Source organism: Triplophysa dalaica, chromosome 16 (assembly GCF_015846415.1).
Source record: "Triplophysa dalaica isolate WHDGS20190420 chromosome 16, ASM1584641v1, whole genome shotgun sequence".
Lineage (NCBI taxonomy): Eukaryota > Metazoa > Chordata > Actinopteri > Cypriniformes > Nemacheilidae > Triplophysa > Triplophysa dalaica.
This window is the reverse complement of record NC_079557.1, coordinates 9744322-9764603: the sequence shown is the minus strand read 5'-3', so window position 1 is coordinate 9764603 and position 20282 is coordinate 9744322. Positions and strand designations below refer to the sequence as shown.

Sequence of the window (20282 nt, the reverse complement as noted above, 5' to 3'; positions counted from 1 at the left end):
AGACACAGGCACATAATGAAGAAAAAAGGCACAAATGTCAACAGTTTTACGTAGGGACTGGATTAAGCACTAAAACAGTGTCTTTCTAGCCTTTCATACACAAACACTCTATGTCTCACCCAAGGATTAGCACACGGCCAAACAGCAAATCTGATTTGCTTGTCCCAAAGTACCCACACAAGGATGAACGTAACATGATAATGGATTTATATTGTATACATTTCAGCATTAAATTTACAAGAAAATTGTAAAAAATTAAAAACAATCAATATTGGATTTTTAGTACTTATAACATGACCTTTCTCTAGTTCTTTTCGCTGTGTGCCTGCCTCCGTCTAAGTCACAGCGGACCAATTAAATGCTAAGCTGACTCTAGTGGAGGTTTGTGAAACACCTGAGCAGTAGTTGTCAATGCTTCACTAGCCATCTGATCTCTTCAGCTGATGACCGGGCGCTGGCGTCCATCATGTTTGTCTCATTACCTCCATTTCATTCTTGGACAATTTTCCCTCCGGCAGCCCAGGGGCATCACCGCAGTTAACCACTCCTGTCAGCGATCAGAGAGCTCGCTCCAGCTGTTTATTGGCACCACTGCATCTATAATTAAGCTATGCGCCCACGTTTATATTTTCTGGACATATTTAGACAATGGTCTGTCATTAATGTATATATTGTAGATTCTCTTTGAATGATCAGGCATCGTCCACTGCATTAAACTGGAGAATCATTTAACATTCAAAGTCAACCACATTACATCAGGAGTTTCTGCTACTGAACCAGAGTATATAGGCCAGTGGCAAAATGTAAGCGTTTTTTAAATATATACTACAGCTTCATTGAGTTCAGTTTGTATGTGTGAGCATGTACAGTGTATAGACTTCTGCTGCTTGCTATATCTGTCCATAGGCTATGACAGTAAATGTTAACCACAGAACTGTATGTCTTTGATAGCATCATGCTTTCCAGAATCTGAGTGATGTTTCACAGAAGCTATCTAAAAAAACATATAGATATTTTGCTAACTGTCCGCAAAACAGCCATCAGTCTCATCAAGAGCTCTTGTGACTATAAGCTAGGCTTACAAATCAATTTGCCAAGTAGAAATACACAGATTCTGAGATTTTCTCTCCCTGTCGGTGCCTCCCACGTATGCACTTTTCCATCCCTCCCGTCCTGGACCATCTTACTTTGGCAAAATGGTAAATAAATAATCAAATAAGTAACTCACCCACAATAAAGTCTCTTTCTTTTGTAATACTTCTGGTCTAACATATTAGAAGCACATAGAATTATTTGTTGAATGGTTTCTACAAAGTATTTTTTTGGTAAATATAGAGTCTGACAGCCACCGTTTATAGTGACTCGCTGGGCATCATATATTGTATTAAGGATATCTTTTTGCAACATTGTTATTATAACAAAGTTACATTAATAATATGTTGATATAAAATATTACATTAATAATAAACACATCAAAAATATGCCAAACTGTATATGACAATTCAGCAGTTTGCTGGTTATGTGTCGAATGCCATCGTAATGAAACATGCATTGATCTCTTGTGTCCATAGCCTGACATACTAAGTCATATTTAATTGAGTCCTTATGTGAAACGTAGTTCACCCTAAACTGAACAAAGCAAAAATAATTTGTTGTACTGAAGCAATCAACCAGTATGTCAGAGAGTCTACACTGTGATAGAAATAGATCTTTCACACATTATGACTTAACCAATATTAGTCAAGGCGTTGTTTTCAGGAACAATGCTGACAACCAAGACATTGTTATTTAAATCAGACTATTGTTGAATTATTTTATAAGAAATAAGATGTCAGACTCAGACATGACTAAAATTGAGCGTGATTGACAAGCTTTCAATTACTAAAATGAACCAAAAATACAAAAGTAGACAACAAAACTTCTCAAGAGGCAAGCCACACAAATTGCTAAACATATATTGCATTTAACTTATTATATTAGTTCAGATACTGATGGGAATTCTAGCGAATTCTATAGCATTCAAGCCTCCTCACATCCTTTATTAATTAAAACCTTTATACTCTATTTATTCAGCATTTATATGATCACTACTCCTTCTTTCTGCCGTAGAGAGGTGCATGAGTCTGTGAAGCCTTTGAACAGACTTTTGCTCAGGTCATTTCAGACTGAACATCAGAGCCCTTTACGATATTCTTTCAAGTGTCCTTCTATGATGCCAAAGATGACAACAGCGAATCGATAAGGAGCCAGAAATGAAAAGAAGCCGCCGGTCTGCCCCCGAGGCATGAAGATCTTCGAGCGACCCCTTTTTCTGAACTTTGGGCATTCCATTGCAGTCTTTTCCAGCGTGAGAAAACGAGGCTCAGCTGCTGCAAGAGAAAGGTAAGAAGAGCGCACGGACGCATCTCTCCCACAGAAGACAGTAGAGATGGACATTATAGGTCCTAAAGCAGATTTATAGTGCTGCTGCGCTTTCTCTCTCTGAAAATGAAGGCGGGAGCAAAAAACACGAGAAAGAATGCATTCTTATGCCTTGTGTTGTTTATAGTATTTTCTTATTAATTCTTATTGATTTGAGAAAAAAGTCAGGTACTACAAATACTTTAAAATATTTTGTATGAAACAAATTTCAATGTCTGATTGCATTTTGTAAACGGATGGATGGGAAAAAACTGGATTGTGGTATTTGGATTTTCGTATTTCTATCATATGCGAGGTAATTGCAGTATATAATAACAGCTGTCTGCGTGCAGAATTATAGTTAAACATGCATGTCATTTTTAGGCTCACGGGCCTATTAAAGCTGTGACAGAGTGAGTGGGGTATTCCAGCACAAGCAGCCCGGGTGCGCGCAAGCCTGGGAATTCCCTCATGGCCGAGCGCATTAATTACTCGCTTAATAGGTGTATGACCCACAATGTAAAAAACGGATTAGACGCCTGAAACCTTCGTCCGGTCTGCTTTGCTCGCGTGAGATGTGGATGGAAATCAGTCCGGTGCACGCGGATCTTTAAAGATCATTTGCATCCAAGCCAGCTGTTCACTTCATTTCTAGACCTAACCGACAGTTAAACACACACACACACTTAAACAGAACAGAAGAAACAGCCATATCTTATTACTTATTTTATTCTAGTAATCAAATATAGTGTGCTGTAAAATATTAATTATAGCCTAATAATATTAATCACAATAATAATAATTTTAACATTGCACATATAAACCTGCTCATTATGTTAGTCGCCACAAAAACCTTCTCGGTTTTGGAAAAACCAACACGCAAGTCTACAGACAGTCTTGTCTGCTGTTTGCTCTATATTGCAATGGCACAAATAGGACAAATACAATAACGACATTGCTGTCTAATTTATTAACAAATGATTATTTATTAACCAATGAGTATAATATTCTAAACATTTTTGTCTGACTGTGGCCTATCTATCTTAATAATGAGACTATATAATATTAGCATTTGTTATACACAAAAACGGATACAAAAGAATAAAAAAAATATGGAGGAAATTCAACTTTATGATGATCGTAACGAAAAAGGTTAAAAACGTGGAAAGGTTTATTTTTTCATGTAATCATATCAATTTGTATTTAGCCGCCTTTGTAACAGCATGAGATAATCAGACCAATTATAGCCTAGTGACCAATTTAAAAATGTGTATTGGGAGCCAGTTAAAATGTTAAAAATGAATAAAGTAAAATTATTTTGTCATTTAGCAGACTCTAAATTATTCATAAAATGTTCTCCGGGGGACATTTGTTAGTTGGATTGACATTACGTGTTTTAATAGTTAATTGGTCAAATCTATTATAGCCTAACTCAGAGACCAGACTAACTCAGTTTAGCATTAGTTCACCCCTTTCACACACTGCGTGTCATTTGTGCATACAAACACACCCACTGTGGCACGCATGCACACGCACGCGCTTATACACACAAACTCACGCACGCCCACGCGCTGACAGTCAGAGCCAGTCAGAGGGAGAAATGCACCACTCTCTGCGTCTTTGTGCGGAAAAAGTTGTAGTCGTGGAGCTTCTGCAGAGAATGAGCTACTAAAGCAATTTACTAGTTTGTAGCTCATGACATTTTAATCTGAAGGTAACACAGGACCATTTTCGAGTTTCTGCAATAACCCAGAGACATCCCCAAACATTTTCATTGAGGTGGAAGAGGTTACGTTCGTTTTGGAACTGGTAGCAACAGTTTATCCAACCGGACTTCAGCAAGGGCTAAGATAAGCTTGTTCGGAGGTGTGGAATTTATCTTTTTGCAAAGAAAATCAAGACTGGCAAGGCTGCAAAACGCCGCTGTTAAACAACCACTGGTAAGTTCACATGACACCCTATCTTGAATGTGAGATAATGCAAGTGAAGGAATTCGTTCCACTTCAGGGTTGCAAGCCATGGTTGAACTTCAGCTTTAGTGTTGTTAGATGGAGAGGGATGATAAGTGATGTTTTGGCAGGTCTCACCTTGGTTTCGCTGTTATAAATTATATATTGTTAACACTGAGAGGCAAACCGGATAAAAACAACTTTATAATTTGAGCGTGTAATTAACATTAACACGTGTATGACTGGCTAACATCAGCAGAAATATATCATGCCAACGAAATTTGCTAAAAAACTCACAGTAACAGACATTTATATATATACATATATACATATTATATATGTATGTGTGTGTGTGAAATTAAATTACTGAAAATTCCTATACATTATAATGCACTTATATCTTCTAAGAATGTTTAGGAAAAGGAACCCTTGTCCTTATTGGTAAACTAATCTATTACATACTAGGCTATTCATTGCTCTATGTTTATTTAAATGTAATTTAAACGCACCCATACAACGCAAAATAATAATCGAATAAATAAAATTAATTGGTTTATGTGTTAAATGGTATTAGAATTATCCTTTAAATTAATATATTAATAAGCGGTGATTGTGACAACACGTGACAAATTGAATAAAAGAAAATAAGCTAAAAATGACTCTATAATTATTATAATTGTGTTTCAATAATTAATGATTTTATTAATTGTATTATGTCGCTGAAGTTCAGTTGTAAAACTTGTAAATAAACAAAACTAAATTAAATCAAAAATACATTACAAAATTCTGCATACATGTTAAGTAATTTCATATTTTCCTTCTTTAATTTTATTAGGTATTGCAACTTGCTCTGAGGGAGTGTTGATTTTATTCTTGAAAATATTGTTTATTTTGTCACGTCCATAAGTACTGTAATATATTTTTGCATCACTTTCCTGCTTGAATTTTAAATCAAAACGGTCAAATAAAACAATATATTGAAAAAACTCAAAGAAATTTAATTATTATTATTATAGTAGACAATTTAAATATATTACATTTCTATGTACTACATGTACAATGTACTAAATTAAATATATTAAATATGATATATTATAAATATAAAAAAACTGTTTACAATCAAAACATTTATTGAACGAGGGAAAAATCAGTCGCCCATGATTGAGAGACAAATAAATATGATCACTTTTTTAAAACAACGATGTAAGAATGCGTTGTTTGTACTAGAATCTCAAAATAGTATTTGATTTAATGACTTTAGTCTAAGTCAAGAGAATTGAATATTACTGGATAGACATATACAAAGAAACGCACACAAATTTAATTTCCAGTATTTCAAGCCTTGACTAAAGGCCCAGATGCGAGACAGGTGATATAAAGGGAGGGCTAAAGTAAAGCGTTGCATTCGGAAAGACAAAAATGGAGAGGGAAAACGGTTAACAGCAGGATTGCATGCAAATTTCCGTCGAAAATTATCATAAGCAAACAGCAGAAGCCTGGGCTAATAAAGGCCCATCTGTGTTACTTCATATCGGGTTAGTATAGAGCTGCGATAATGAATTTTGTAATATCCAAGCGACAGACATCTCAATCAGACACTAATCCCTTGATTTTACAGCGGAATCACTCAACTTCTAGCGCTCACACTGCGCTCTCTTTCTCCCACTGACAAACACACACACACACACACTCACATACACACAAACACACGGCATTGTCTCTCCTCTTTGTGCGTTGTTTTCATGTGCGTTTCGAGACGCGGGTCTTAATTAGGTGGGACTAGAGCGAGCGCTAAGGGATTTCAAAACAAATGATGAGGAATGTGCACATCCTATTACAGACAGGAACTATCCAATATATAATAATGGATTTGAAATATATCGGTATTGAGTTGGCCATCCGGCCATGATGAGAACCTTTATATGGATGTTTGAAGTGATGGACACGTATGAAAAGTGATACAATTTTTTTTACAAAGTTCACTCACAAGTATTTTTGATATTACATAAATGTTTTATGGATTTTTTTTCGTTTTTCCACAGATCCTCAACCTATAATCTATTAAATGGACTCCCACTGCCGCAAACTTGCATCAACCTGTGCTCAATTAGGTAAGATCATCTTGGTGAATGACAAGTGACCCCCTCCTTGAGAAGGTCCGGTTTTATTACTTTTTAGTGTAGTTTAATCAACCTTCAAGCTTAACAATTTTTCGTGAATTAGGTCTGGTCTCATTTTTCAGCCCCCTCGAACTAATTTAGTCACATCATAAACTAGTATTTGCGATTAATAGAAATAATAGGGTAAAGTAAAGCTTGAGCAAAAGACCTTTGGTGTTTGACTTATAGAGAATGCCGTGTGGTTTATAGTCGAAGGTGGACATCTGGTGGTAGGACATGATCATACGCAAGTAAATGTACGATTCTCCCTTCTACCGCGTAGCAGCTCCTCACAGGGTCTTAGTTTTTATAGTCTATGTGATCAGTCTGACCCCTTGAACAGGTCTATGATCTCTAAAATAAACTGCATTTGGTCAAACAACATGCTTATCTGATTTTAGAGAGCTTATCGATAATGTTTTTTGCAGTGATCACTTACGTCCAGTACGAAACTATATGTAAATAATGTGTTCAAATAATCATAAATTATAAAGTGTATTTTAGTATAGCCTAATATAAGATGGTATCTTATTTTCTGCAATCTACGGCATGCCGTACACACAGACAACTGTTAAAAAACAGCGGACAGATATCCGATTCGTCTTCCTATCATCTGGCACCTTCATTAGGCTAATTAAAGCACCCTGAAAACAAAAAGAAAACACAACTCTTGTTGTTAAATCAAATAGGTTTACTTAGTAAATACTAAATGACAATAGGTGGGCGTTACTGTGGGTTCAAATGACAAATGAACCTATGGATGCATCACAGCAGATAAGAGATAAAGGAGAAAATGAGCATAAAAATGCAAAGAGCAAAGTAAGAGGGAAAAGACACTCGAGTGACTTGATTACCGACAAGCTCGTCTCCTGCGCGGTAATATATGCGGCGCTTGTTAGATAGACTCGGGGGAAAGTAAATGTGTAATGAAAGCCTCCTCGTGATGAGGAATATACTAATGGAAGAATCTAATGTCCTCTTAATCCTATGGAAAAGGCTTTGTCCTCTCCCTTATATTGACTGAATTGGTAATTAATGGCTCTGTGGTACACCATGGCCAGTAATCCACAGCAGGCATTAAGAGCACTCTGAAGCATTTTGAGGGTCCAAAATAAATACAGAACAATAATTTAGTCCACATATATCACTGCGTTAAACAAGAACCGGACTCTGCCACTTTTACGACCTTTGAGAATCAAAATCTTTTCCCACCCATTTGTGATTTTAGACAAATTGAAGTTCGAATTAGAAATTGCATTAATATAATAATTATTTGTGTAAATTCGGATCTTGAAAATAATACTACCACATATTCGTGGTGAAGTAATTTGAACAGCAATAGCCCCAGTTTTCAAAATGGAAGCATATAAAAATAAAACGCAAATAACCGCGTCTTTTATGTGGTGTCTGAACGCACCTTGAACACAAATCCATTGAATGTCACAATTAATTCAGAAGATTTTTTATCGCGCTATATCATTAATCCCCACATCGTTAGTTAGGCCTAAACTGAAGTAAGTAATTGATGCGTTTGTCGGGTTATTCTCATTACAAGCAATGTGTGAATGAAGGCATCTCACACTATTCGTCGTTTGTCACTTTCGCACATTTATTTCGGGGATGCTTCTAAGTCTAATTCATGTAGCGTTTCGGGTAATTTTACGGGAGCGCATTGGTAGCAATTCGGGAAAGTCTTAAAGTGGATGGGAATAACGTAAAAAGCAGTAAGTAAAATCGATCTAATTTTTATAGAATCTGAGGATTTGTGGTAAATATTTTTTTAAAGACGCAGATGATTTCCATCATTTATCCATACGAAAATTAAACAAAATACGTGTACTCTCCCCCAGGAATTCTTATATTAAACATTGTGACTTTTCGATTATTTTAAACATAGCGTTGAATAAAATGAAATAGGCGGTTTAGGCTGACGGAGTGGACTTTTTACGATAACAGCCTTTGAAGATATAACAAATATAATAATGACGGGCAGAGGCGGAGCACAATTGACCTCTAAATTAAATAACACACCCAAGAATAAAATTAGAAACAAAATATTTTAGATATTACAGATATGTCAATTGTTATGGATTTGCCATTATTTGAAAGGCGATTTAATAGGCGTAAGCACGTGATCTTACACTGATGTTAAATTACTGTCTCTGAATCCTGAAATGAAAATGTCAACTGAGAATATTTGAACGTCATGATTGTGAGTACATTCTCACCTAATTGACATGGCTGTGCCATTCGCGCCTATTTTATTTTAATATGACAAAAAAAATGTCCTTGAGATAACCCACTGTGTATGATGTTAATGTCTTCTGTCAAAAGTTTAAGCATCACTTTTCGAATACTGTTCCAAGCTCAGGGTGTGTACAAATCGTTTTTTTCTTATTCACCTTTTCTACATATAAATACAGTGCGCCTTTCTTCCCATGCTTTTATGATAAAAAAAAGAGATCTGCACAGTAGAGGTTTTATCATTTTTAGGGCCGTTTCACAGTCGGTTGGCCAAAAAACTTGTCATGTGTAGAGTCTAACGTTCCGTCAGATTGGGGGCGGAGCGTGTGACGTCAGTGTGCATTGGTTGGACGGCTGGAAGGACAGCTGAAATGAAGAGCGAGAGCTGTAATGTGCAGAAGAGTGTGTGTGTATGCGAGTGGATATAATATCACATACCTGTCCCTGTCACTCTGGCTCTTCTTGCAGCTCTCGGAATTAAATCGAGATTTGTTTTTTCCCAGCCGATAGAAAAAACTTTAACTTTCTTGAGCGATGGGTTTATTTTACGACGATTAAAGCCGTTTGTGAGTGTCGCTTTAAGTGATTTAATTGCGAAAGCAACACAGTTCCTGTAAACCCTGCTACGCTTGCATATAGCCGGACAATTTCGTTTCCTTCATTTTTCCCCCCGTCTTAATTTATGCTTCGTTTTTGTGAACTTTTCTGAGGCATTCAAAGCTGTTTGCGAGCCCCGCGTAAAACGTTTCTGTTATCCATGACCTCTATGAAGGATCCGTTGAGTTTGGACCACCATCACCACATTATCGGAAGTAAACACACGCCGCTTACGATGGCCTCTAGTCTGCAGCCGCTCCAGCGGTCTGTGGACTCGAAGCACAAGCTGGAGGTGCACACGGTATCAGACACCTCCAGTCCAGAGTCCGTAGGTAAGCCGTGGTTTTCTGAATAGATGCTTAACTGGAGTGATTTGGCTCTGGGCTCTAAGGTCTGCTGTGTCTTAACTTTGTTTTAATTGAAAGCAGGGGAAGTTACAGTATGTGGCATGCAAAAATACCGAAACGGCAGTTAGTTTATTCATGAGGTTATTGAAGAAGGCTAAATAAATCATGCCCTTTGACGGGACTTTATTTGCTTATTTTTTTGTCTAAAAACGTGGGCTTCACACAAATGTTTACATTGTGACAAAGACTTTTTGTAATGAACAATGTAAATATTCCCTAGCAAGCCCCGTTTTCTTATAGTGTAGTATAGATGTGGGTCAAATGTGATTAAAATAATCTTGTTTTAGTCTTGATTTTATACACTAAATTTTAAAATTTAACGATTAGAAGTTTTGTCAGAGAAGTGTTAAACACTGACCTTTGTTTCCTGAACACAACATTTATATATTTTTTTCATATTCATAATTTCTTGTTATCTCAAAAGCTTGAAACTAAAATTGTTTTTAGTTTTTTCTTCTATACCAATTTTTTTATTATGTTGTCTTTCCATTTCAGAGAAAGAAAAGGGACAAAGTAAAAATGAAGATTCGTCCGATGACCCGTCGAAAAAGAAGAGGCAGAGGCGGCAACGAACGCATTTTACTAGCCAACAGCTCCAGGAGTTGGAGGCCACTTTTCAGCGGAACCGCTACCCGGACATGTCCACTAGAGAAGAGATCGCCGTTTGGACAAATTTAACTGAGGCCAGAGTCCGAGTAAGTCTGAATATGAATAATATTAATATTAATAATAGCAACACTAAAACAATTAAATAACGTTATGTAAAATATGATCTTTTAGATTTATCAAAAAATTGATGATTAGAAAATTTCTAAGAAGCTTTTTTAAACTCATTCTGAATTAGTTTAAAACTTTACAGGCAAACACGTTAAATGCCTACCTTTCCTAAAATGTTTTATCAATTATTTCAACGTGTTTGCCTGTACAGTCCCGTTGCACAAACATTATATATTTTTAAAACTACCAATTTTTAGAATCTTAATCTATTATATATTATATATGTTAACCATGTTTAATTAATATAAAAACGTTTGTATTATTGTATTTGGTAAATTATGGCGCTTGCTATAGCCTACTAGTTAAGTGATACCATTGACTTTAAATTAAATGCTAAATTTAACTTGACATCGTCACAAATGTGACTGTTTGGCGAGAGGCTAACTATGGGTGATAGAAATTGTTAGTTATCAACACAAGTGACGCCGGACCGATGACAGACCCTTATTGAGTCACACACTCGCTGTAGAAGAGGTGCAAATCTTGTATTTTGCGGTTGTCATTCTCGTGTTTTGTCCTTGGTGTAAGCGTGTCTCCGCCTGTTTAGGCGGAATACACATTTGAAGCGCCGGACGGCCCAATGACCGCTATGCGATTGTATGTGTATTGGGATTCCTGTGGAATCAGACAAGATTCTGGGTGGCAGATAATAAGGAACTCAATTAGGCAACCGAACACAGTCCCACAGTGTCACTCATCATTTATCTACTAAAACAGACCGACATATTGCATCACTATTATCGTGTTGAATCACTTTGTTCTTATTTCTATGTTAAAGTTATTTGGACGTAGGCTATTCATTTTTTGTCATTTATTTATGTATTTCCTACATTTGTTCCAGGTGTGGTTCAAGAACCGGCGGGCAAAGTGGAGGAAAAGGGAGAGGAACCAACAGGCCGAGCTGTGCAAAAATGGTTTCGGCCCGCAATTTAATGGACTTATGCAGCCGTACGATGACATGTACCCAAGCTATACCTACAACAACTGGGCGGCAAAGGGGCTCACGTCGGCCTCTCTGTCTACCAAAAGCTTCCCCTTTTTTAATTCCATGAACGTAAATCCGCTGTCGTCTCAAGCCATGTTCTCCCCACCTAACTCCATTTCTTCAATGAGCATGTCCTCCAGTATGGTTCCGTCTGCTGTCACCGGCGTGCACGGGTCAAGCTTAAACAGTCTCAATAACTTGAATAACCTGAGCAACCCCTCTCTAAATTCTGGAGTTCCTACGCCGGCGTGCCCTTACGCCCCACCGACACCTCCGTATGTTTACCGGGACACTTGTAACTCCAGCCTTGCCAGTCTGAGACTGAAAGCCAAGCAGCACTCGAGTTTTGGATACGCGAGTGTGCAGAACCCAGCCTCCAATCTCAGCGCGTGCCAGTACGCAGTGGATAGACCGGTGTGAGAGACGATTGCAGAGTTTACATCTCGAATCCCAGGAACGAAAGACTACATTTTTTTTGTTTAAAGGGCACTACAAGATTAAACCACTGAAACACGTCAAATCCTGTGATGGAATGTCGGTCGGAAACGGAAGCAATCGTGCCATTTCTAATAAGATTTGTGCTTTACACTAGCAAGTGTAGACCGTATGATGATATTTAAAAACCTTTATTTTGACGATTTGAATTTTTGGACATTAATTGACTGAACGGTTGTATATAGACTATATATATCTTAATATCATCTCCAGTTTGTAGAGGCGAAAGCTCTGACTCTAACTGCATTTTCAGAAAAAAAAATCAGTTTAACAACAGCATGTGGAAAAACGTACCGGAATCATGTCTTGCTTGCGAACAAGGGAATGTACATACTAAACGCACCAGTCGTGTGTTATATTATAAATTTATTATTAAATGTCTGTGTGAATATAGATCTAGAATAGCAACTTGGGTAATTATACGCAAATGTTTCTGCGAAATGAACTTGGTTTTACTCTGTGTATACAATTTGGTACGAATTTTTGTTTCGTTTTTCAACATCCCAAAAATAAACTATTGTGTTTTATTTAATGGAAGTAAATATATTGTTCCAAAACATTTCAAAACGTTTTCCTGACAATTATTGACCTCTCATAATTTCGTCTGGTTACAGGTATAGCCTTTACGCGGATAACTCACGGGTTGGTTTGTGGTCTAAAGTTTATATAGAGGGAGGAAAAAATGCCATCTAATACACATAAACGCGACATGAGAAGTCGGGTAAGGAGGGCGAGATGTCCCGAGCTGATTAAAAGAGTCGAATATACAAGACTGACTGAGTCTGGGCCTCCATGATCAGCGACGCTTGAAATAACATTGCAATAAGATCAGTGAGACCCGGACCACACAACACTGAACCATCTTCCAGCTCTATTTAAGCAAATAAAATATAAAGTGATAGCCTACATGACGATCCAACAGCAAGAGATCAGACCGTGTTGAAAATAAGGTTCATGCGCAAATAAATTATGCATTACCTCTAATATAAAGAGGCACCCCACTGTGCAAACACTACTGTGTATTTTTATCAGGTTGACAGTATGCCTGTTTTCACATATAATTAAACTGACCAAGTGTCGATGGACTGGCTGTTTGTAAACAAAGAACGCTCGCAGCCTCATATCAATTGAAAATGCTTGACAATAAACAAAGAGAGTTGAATTGATGGCGAAATGACCCATGTCAAACTAATATTAAATAATTGCTATTATAAAGTGACAAGCGTGTTCATTTTAATTAACATATCATTCATTAGATTCTCGGGAATTATCAACAGCCCTTCTGTGAGGTCTCGACCGGTGGTCTTCGTCGTCCATCATTAACTACAATGAAGCATACAGATACTTTTATTTATATAAGAGTATTCCCAAAGTCAGGTATGCAGCAGAGACAAAGGCGTTTGCTAATGTGTATCTATCCATGAAAGTCATGTCACAGCGCGTACCGAACACAATGAGTGAACATTTACCTTGCTGTCATGCTGCAAGATGCTGGAAAACAGACATGCTGTGTAATATGTTCACTAAATGTCAAAACTGAATGCATCAAAATGTTCACTGCGCTCATGAAGTGATGATAAACGAGACAGAACAAGCGTGCAGGGAACTATAAAATACAGGGATTACTGTTAATTATTTAAGAAAGTGTTAATTATGACTATTAAACAAAAGTGAAACATCCGAGCAATTTTACGCGCCAATTAAGAAAACAAATGTTTGTCAGAGATCCAGATCATAAACCATCCCTTTTCAGGTGGATTCTCCTAGTTAAGAGCTTTCAGTCTAACCAGGCCTAAATTATTCATTCCCAGCAACATCACGGTCTGGGGTCCCAATACACATCTCAATAAACACTGAGAGCGGGGGGCCCACGGGAGCAATACTGAACAGCTTCAGAGGAACCCTTCAGTCGACCCAAATACAGCCGAGAAAGCTTCTCCTTCTATTCCTAAGACTGCATTAAAGGTAAGGCATTTTAATGCACATTATCTGCAGAAAACTAAAAACATTCCCTTGCGTGACTGAGAGAAGGGCCAAAAGTTTGCATTCATTTCTAATTCGAGTTTTCTTTTTAGAGCAGACTATTGTCTTTCCGTGTCCTTGTTTATTTTATGTGCTGAAACAAAAAGATCTTCCTCCATCGTTTCACTTTTGACGTTGTGATAAAAAGCTTGTATTGAATTGTGTGCTATTTGAGAGGGCCTCACAAAAGTCACTCAAGAGGCTTCAGTATTGCGCGCCATGTTATTTTGTGTTGTTTGTTATTATCCTTCTTTGTGCATGCATGCTTTTGTAAGTATTGCTGTTCATTTGGATTAATGAAATATACTTATTTTGTCTTATTTTTGTATTTTTCTTTATAATTACTATACTCCTCAAGTCTTTTCAAAATAATGTAAAATACTTTTTTCAATGCGTTTCTTTTACGTCTGTTAGAATCAGTTATTTCCCCAACTATTTGTTATTGTATTTATTGTATTAATGTAACATAGCTGTGACAATTTCTGTTAACATGATCAATTATTTGTATTCAATTGTAGTATGTCCATTCATACCGTTAAAATGCATCGTTAGAGAGATCTTATTTATTCATTTTAATAAATAGATGGCTGCATTAAATAATACCTTTACACATTTCCACAATAGGAATTAATTGTGGATTAGTCCAATTCAGATTTCACCTGTTAGTTTAATTGTACATGTTAAGTTATTGTTTACCATTAGCTTGTGTAAACGAATTTATAAATAAACGCAAATAACCAATTAGATTCCTTGTTATTTTACTAAGGAAAATGTTCTTTGTCTTTTGTTCGCCAATGTAATTTACCGTCAATGCCATTTTAACATAACGGATAGAGATGTGTGCCCGAGACAAATTTTAACTTGCGCATCTTTGCCTAATAACTCATCCGTCCAAGCCATGTCCCGTTAAATGCATCATACTAGAACATAAAAACGAAAGGTTTCATTGACCTCTGTTGGAGTCTCTGTTCGAGTAGTCTATTGGCCTCAATAAATTGGACGGCTCTGTTGTGTTACCACTCCATGTCAGCGAAAGCACATATTGTCCAATCACACTGAAGATATTCAGGACGAGGTCGGGCGTGATGACCTCGTGCATTCTCGCGCTTACCTAGTTCTCCATGAAAAATTACACTGTCTGACATGCAACATGTTTCAAAAATGTAGTAAAACAGAGGGGGGCACTTATTTCCATAATCATGGACCAATAAATAAACAACTGTTGACTTGTCTCATTGGCCTTAATCTAAGTTTCATGCTAGCGATTAAATTGTATAGAACCTTGTTACATCTCACAATATACCCTATAGACTAAGGATGTGTTAATAATGCTAGCAGTTACATTTTCACAATATCATTGGAATTGTGCACTAGCCATCTGAGCTTGGCCTTGCATCTGTTTCAAAATCTACATCATGGTCAATGCAACCCTAATAAATCAATTAAGTAAATAACTTTTTAGTACATTTCTTGAGTGTTTATTTAAGCAACATGATTTTTTTGTAAAAAATGAACTATTGAATTGCATTCTAATGGCAATGGGCCCCGTTTGTAACAGCATCATTAAAGCCATATCGGTCAACCACAAACCTTTAGCTTCTCGTCTTTGACTTTTTTTTAATCAAAATATAATAATGTGAATGGGATTTGAAATTGTTTCCTTTTATCAGTCAAAGTTTATAAAAACTTGAGTTTATAAAACTTGACACAGATCAGCAGATATCTGACAAAAGTAGTCAGTCACTGGCGCACCAAGAATTACTCTTTAGAGACTCTTGCAGTTATTTGTGTATGTAGACACACTGACTGATGTTTTCTAAAGAGTGAGCAAACACAACAGGGTGAGTTTGAATGGCTGCAATAAATGTATCTGAGGATTATGGGTGTGGAAGTGTGTGTATGGAAAACCTCACATGTCACAGCCTGGAGTTTGGATCAGACCATTATGCGGAAAAGTAAACTTGTTTAAATGCTTTCTAAACTGTACCTATGTGTCTGTACCTGCATCTGTGCATGCGCCCCTTCTCTCTTACGTTCCAGCTTTGTGTGCGCATGTTTTGTTGCATTTGGAAAATGTGCTGGCATATTGCTAACATGTCTACACTTTCTTCTGACATGCTTATTGTGTATTATGGGTCAAAGTGTGCGTATACCTCGCTTAGGATGTGCCAGAGCTTGTGTGCATTTGTATATATCCAATCCCTTGACATGCTTGAGTGTTCTTTATTGTGTATTGGGGTGTGTGTGCGTCTGACATGGCCCTGTCTTTGATGAGCTGAGTGAGGCCAGGATGGCTCCTCTGGCCGCAGGCGTTTGCTAGTGAGGGAGCGTGTGAACGCACAGAGATGGAATAAACTTCCATGACTCACACATTTCCTGCTTTCTTAACTTATATTAAAAAGAAACAACTTGATTGTTTGTATTCCAAAAATCGAAAAGGGGTTCCACGCACGAAAAAATCAGCAATGCTGAATGGATTTGCGTGTAATCAGATAGCATCTAGTCTGTCGCAACCTCTCTATTAGACTGAAGTGGAAGGCTTGTGACGGAGCACTGATGATGTAATGCAATGCTTAAATAGAGCCTACAAGTTGTCAAGACTGCAAACACGTCTTATTTTAAATGCAGGGGGATACAGACATATTTTCAGTATCGTAAATATTATTTATTATAATGTCATGATGTATAAATATGCTACATATTTGCAGCTAAAATATTACAACACTACATAAAAATGCTTGCACTTTCACATCAAAAAAGCCATCAATCTTGAAAACGTTGAGACAAGTTACACAAGTAGACAACTTTATTGTTTAAAGTGAATAAGTCTTGGTCATTCCCATGAACAATGCAAAAGGAACTAGTCATAGCTGGGAGGATCACGCCCTAAAACAGAACATCATTTACATACAGTTCTACATAGTCTTTAAATAAACACTGTTTTCTCTGTTGTCCTGTGAACCCTGTGTTTACTACGCAAACAGAGGACACATTTAAAAAATGTAGGTGCAAATGTGAATTAGTGTCTGCAGTGCCTAAAGAATTAAGGGAAAGGTAAGAAGATAATAAAAGACAGAATGGTGACGCTGTTAACAGTAACAAGAAACTCCAGCTCTCTTGGCCTCATTACCTTTCAAAAACTTTAACATCATCAATAGCTTAAGCCTCAACCCATCAGTTGTGAAAAGGTGAGAAGCATGAAGCCTCAAGCGAGACAACTGTACACTGTAACTAACTATGAGAAAATCGCGGACTGCAACATAATCAAAATTTCAACTGTAAACAAATCTTGGAAGTGTAATTTTCTAAAGAGAAATTAAATGAAATTGAAAAGAAAAAGAGCAAATTTCCGTTTGAAGACATTTAATACTTGCATAGCAGACTTCATCTGACGTTTTAATCTTTCATAAGAGACATGTTGGAACCCGTAGGCAGCCTAATAAACCAGGGAAAGCAATCTGCTATTCTTTTTCAAACATCCTCCTTATTACGTGCCACAGTTTGCATTTCCAAGTCATAGTAATCTCAGCAGAAAGATGACATAAGCTGATCAACATTAATGCTCTGTAGATGTAGAAGTGTATGATACACACAATCCGAGTAAGTGAGGAGTGAGGCAGGCTATTCTGTCTCTGTCTGTCTGTCAGCTCTGCTTCTTTGTGTGTCTTCATAATGGTTCGATAAACTGCACTTGCTTGTCAACTGACTTTCCAACTTCTTACTGCAGCAGGTGCACTTATCCTTGTGCTTTGGCATGACATACAGCAGGTCTGAATTACTGTACTGCTATTGAATGCATGTAAACTATTCTACATAATATATTCATAACCTCATGAGACACACCTAGCAAAAACCTAAATGCCTGAAGCACAACTGAAAAGTTTTGTTTAACGTGCTATATACCTTTATGTCCAACAGAGGTCAGTAGAACGAATTAAATTAACGGCAGATATCTACAATGCAGAGAATACTATCATATCGTTGCCCTTAAATCTTAAATCCTTATTTGTTAAATATTGAATGGCATTTCGAATAAAATTTGTATTCAGAGTACACATTGTTGGTTCTTTAACATTAGGCCTATAATCAATAAATGCTTAGGATGTGTAAATAATTTTTCACCCAATAACAAAATAGTTAAGAAGGGTGATGAAAAGGGTAAATATTTAGGAGACGAATCACCATGCTAATAAGATATAACAGCAGCTACTGTAAAGAACACTTTTATATTATGGTTATTGCTGTACAAACTAAAGCGATTATGCAAGGAACAGTTGTTTCAGTATATGACCACTAGATGGCGCACCAATAAGTAAGATGAGAAAGCAGATGAACAAGCCTGAAACACTTTTAAAACACTATTAGGACCACCAAAAATAAATAATTGGTGAATAAGTAATGTAGTATTGTTCATGCACTAGGCAATAAAAGTGTATTAATGCAACACACCCATAAAAAACAGTATTTATAAATAACTTAAATAACTGACAAAACATAAATAAAAAATCTAGTTCTAAAAGTTCTCATATAAATTCGCCACATGACAGACAGGGCGTAGTTTAATGTTTAGCGTTCATGCCCTTCTAAAATGTGAATGTCTCCATTAAAGTTTGGTGACTAAGCTACAGTAAAAGTGTCAGTCAAAATGAAAAACTGTAGACAGTATAGTAGACAAGTAAACATCATTCATTGATCTGTGTAATATTGTCAACATAAATCTTGACTATATTACAGTCCTGGATTACTAATTTATGTAATCGCCTCATCCATACTGTAATTCAATTTCACTGTAATTATTCTACTTAATGCATTTGACAAGTAACCGTTAATCTTTACAGAGAAATGCAATGCAGGTGAACACACAAACCACCACATCAAACCGCTTTGGCTGAATTTCAAACAATCTTACTTAACAACCTACATGATCAGACAAGTCATAATTTAGGATGACAAATAAGGATTGTGCTTCATGCAACATTAAACATCCGCAACATTTTTGATAGAAAGAACTTCTATAGCCTAGTTAATTAATGTGTCAGTGCAGGAGATGCTGGCCTTTTCTAAGCAAACACCGTATTACAACAAACACAAGAACATAAATTAAATAGCTATCTATTTTCTTACCTATTACCTTAAATAATTTTTCATTAAATGCAAGGACGAGGAACATAAATGCTGTACACCCTCTCTGGTCTATTGTCACATTCTGTCTGCCACACCCTTTGACTGTTTTCAAAGTAGTAACCCTCCATGAAGCTTTTCAGCTCACCTTGTGTTCTTATTTTGAAACATTCTCAATCTACAAATCAGTTAACTTGATTTCAAACTTGCTTCCCCACGTGCAGGGAAGATTGTGGTCCATTGAATCAATTACAGTTCCTAAAATCAATACAACTACTGTCCCCAGAGCTGAAATAAGAAGCGACTGGAGGTCCTTAGAGGAGTCTCGAAAAAGTTAATAAGGGCTGGTGAGTGCCATTGACCCAGAGACTAAAGAACATCATGGGGCGATTATGAAACCACAGCAGTTGTGACAGAGATGGAAACCTGTAGACTTTGTTTTGGATTGCTAAGGCCGAGTTCATTGACATTTTAAAAAGGTAGCTTATTTTTTTTAATTCAACCAGGTGTTGGCTCAGATCGTTTTATCTTTAGCCGCTACTATAGCGCACCTGCACAACCTTTACAACAGAGGGACAGGAAGTTGTGTTTCAGGAAATCAATTAATGAATCAGTCAACACATGTACTCTTTTGTGACTGACCTATTGTGGAAATTTAACTAAAGCCGGGCAAAGGTGGGAAGATCTGTTTTTCTATGACAACACAAAGCACCAATTAGGACAACCCGCATCATAGGCCACATAAAAGATACTGATAACGTATAACCTTTCTCTGGCAAACATCAATAATCAATCGTTATTTCTTTGTTTTTCGACAATTCGTGTAAACGATGTACAAAAAATGACTAAACTAAGTAATAAATAATCCTATAAGATATTTTGCTCTTCAATAGATGAGCTGTCAAACAAGGCAACTCGGTGACAACCAACCCACTCGAAATACATTCAACGTAAGCTATACAATCAATATATTCACCTAATAACGATGGTACCTTGCAAACATCTATTAAAACGTATAATTTCTAAATCTATGCCAAAGGTCACTGCAGTTATGAACGACGCCAGCACAGGAGGATGCATCAGCGCTGCGGCATTAGGACCTTGCGCTCCTCTTCTTCACAGGAGA

General features: G+C 36.9%; 1 protein-coding gene across 3 annotated transcripts; it reads left to right on the top strand.

Moving 5' to 3' along the window:
• The first annotated feature begins 2354 nt into the window (after positions 1–2354).
• On the top strand, positions 2355–12536 carry pitx2 (paired-like homeodomain 2). Of its 3 annotated transcripts, none has more exons than XM_056769777.1 (4): positions 2355–2382; positions 6392–6460; positions 10252–10451; positions 11375–12536. In XM_056769777.1, exons 2-4 carry the CDS (start codon positions 6415–6417, stop codon positions 11936–11938), a joined length of 810 nt encoding a protein of 269 aa, XP_056625755.1. In that variant the 5' UTR covers positions 2355–2382; positions 6392–6414; the 3' UTR covers positions 11939–12536. The 3 variants fall into 3 exon arrangements, with proteins under 3 accessions (XP_056625755.1, XP_056625754.1, XP_056625752.1); XM_056769776.1 differs by lacking the exon at positions 2355–2382 and adding an exon at positions 4004–4340; XM_056769774.1 differs by lacking the exons at positions 2355–2382; positions 6392–6460 and adding an exon at positions 9158–9681.
• Positions 12537–20282: the final 7746 nt, after the last annotated feature.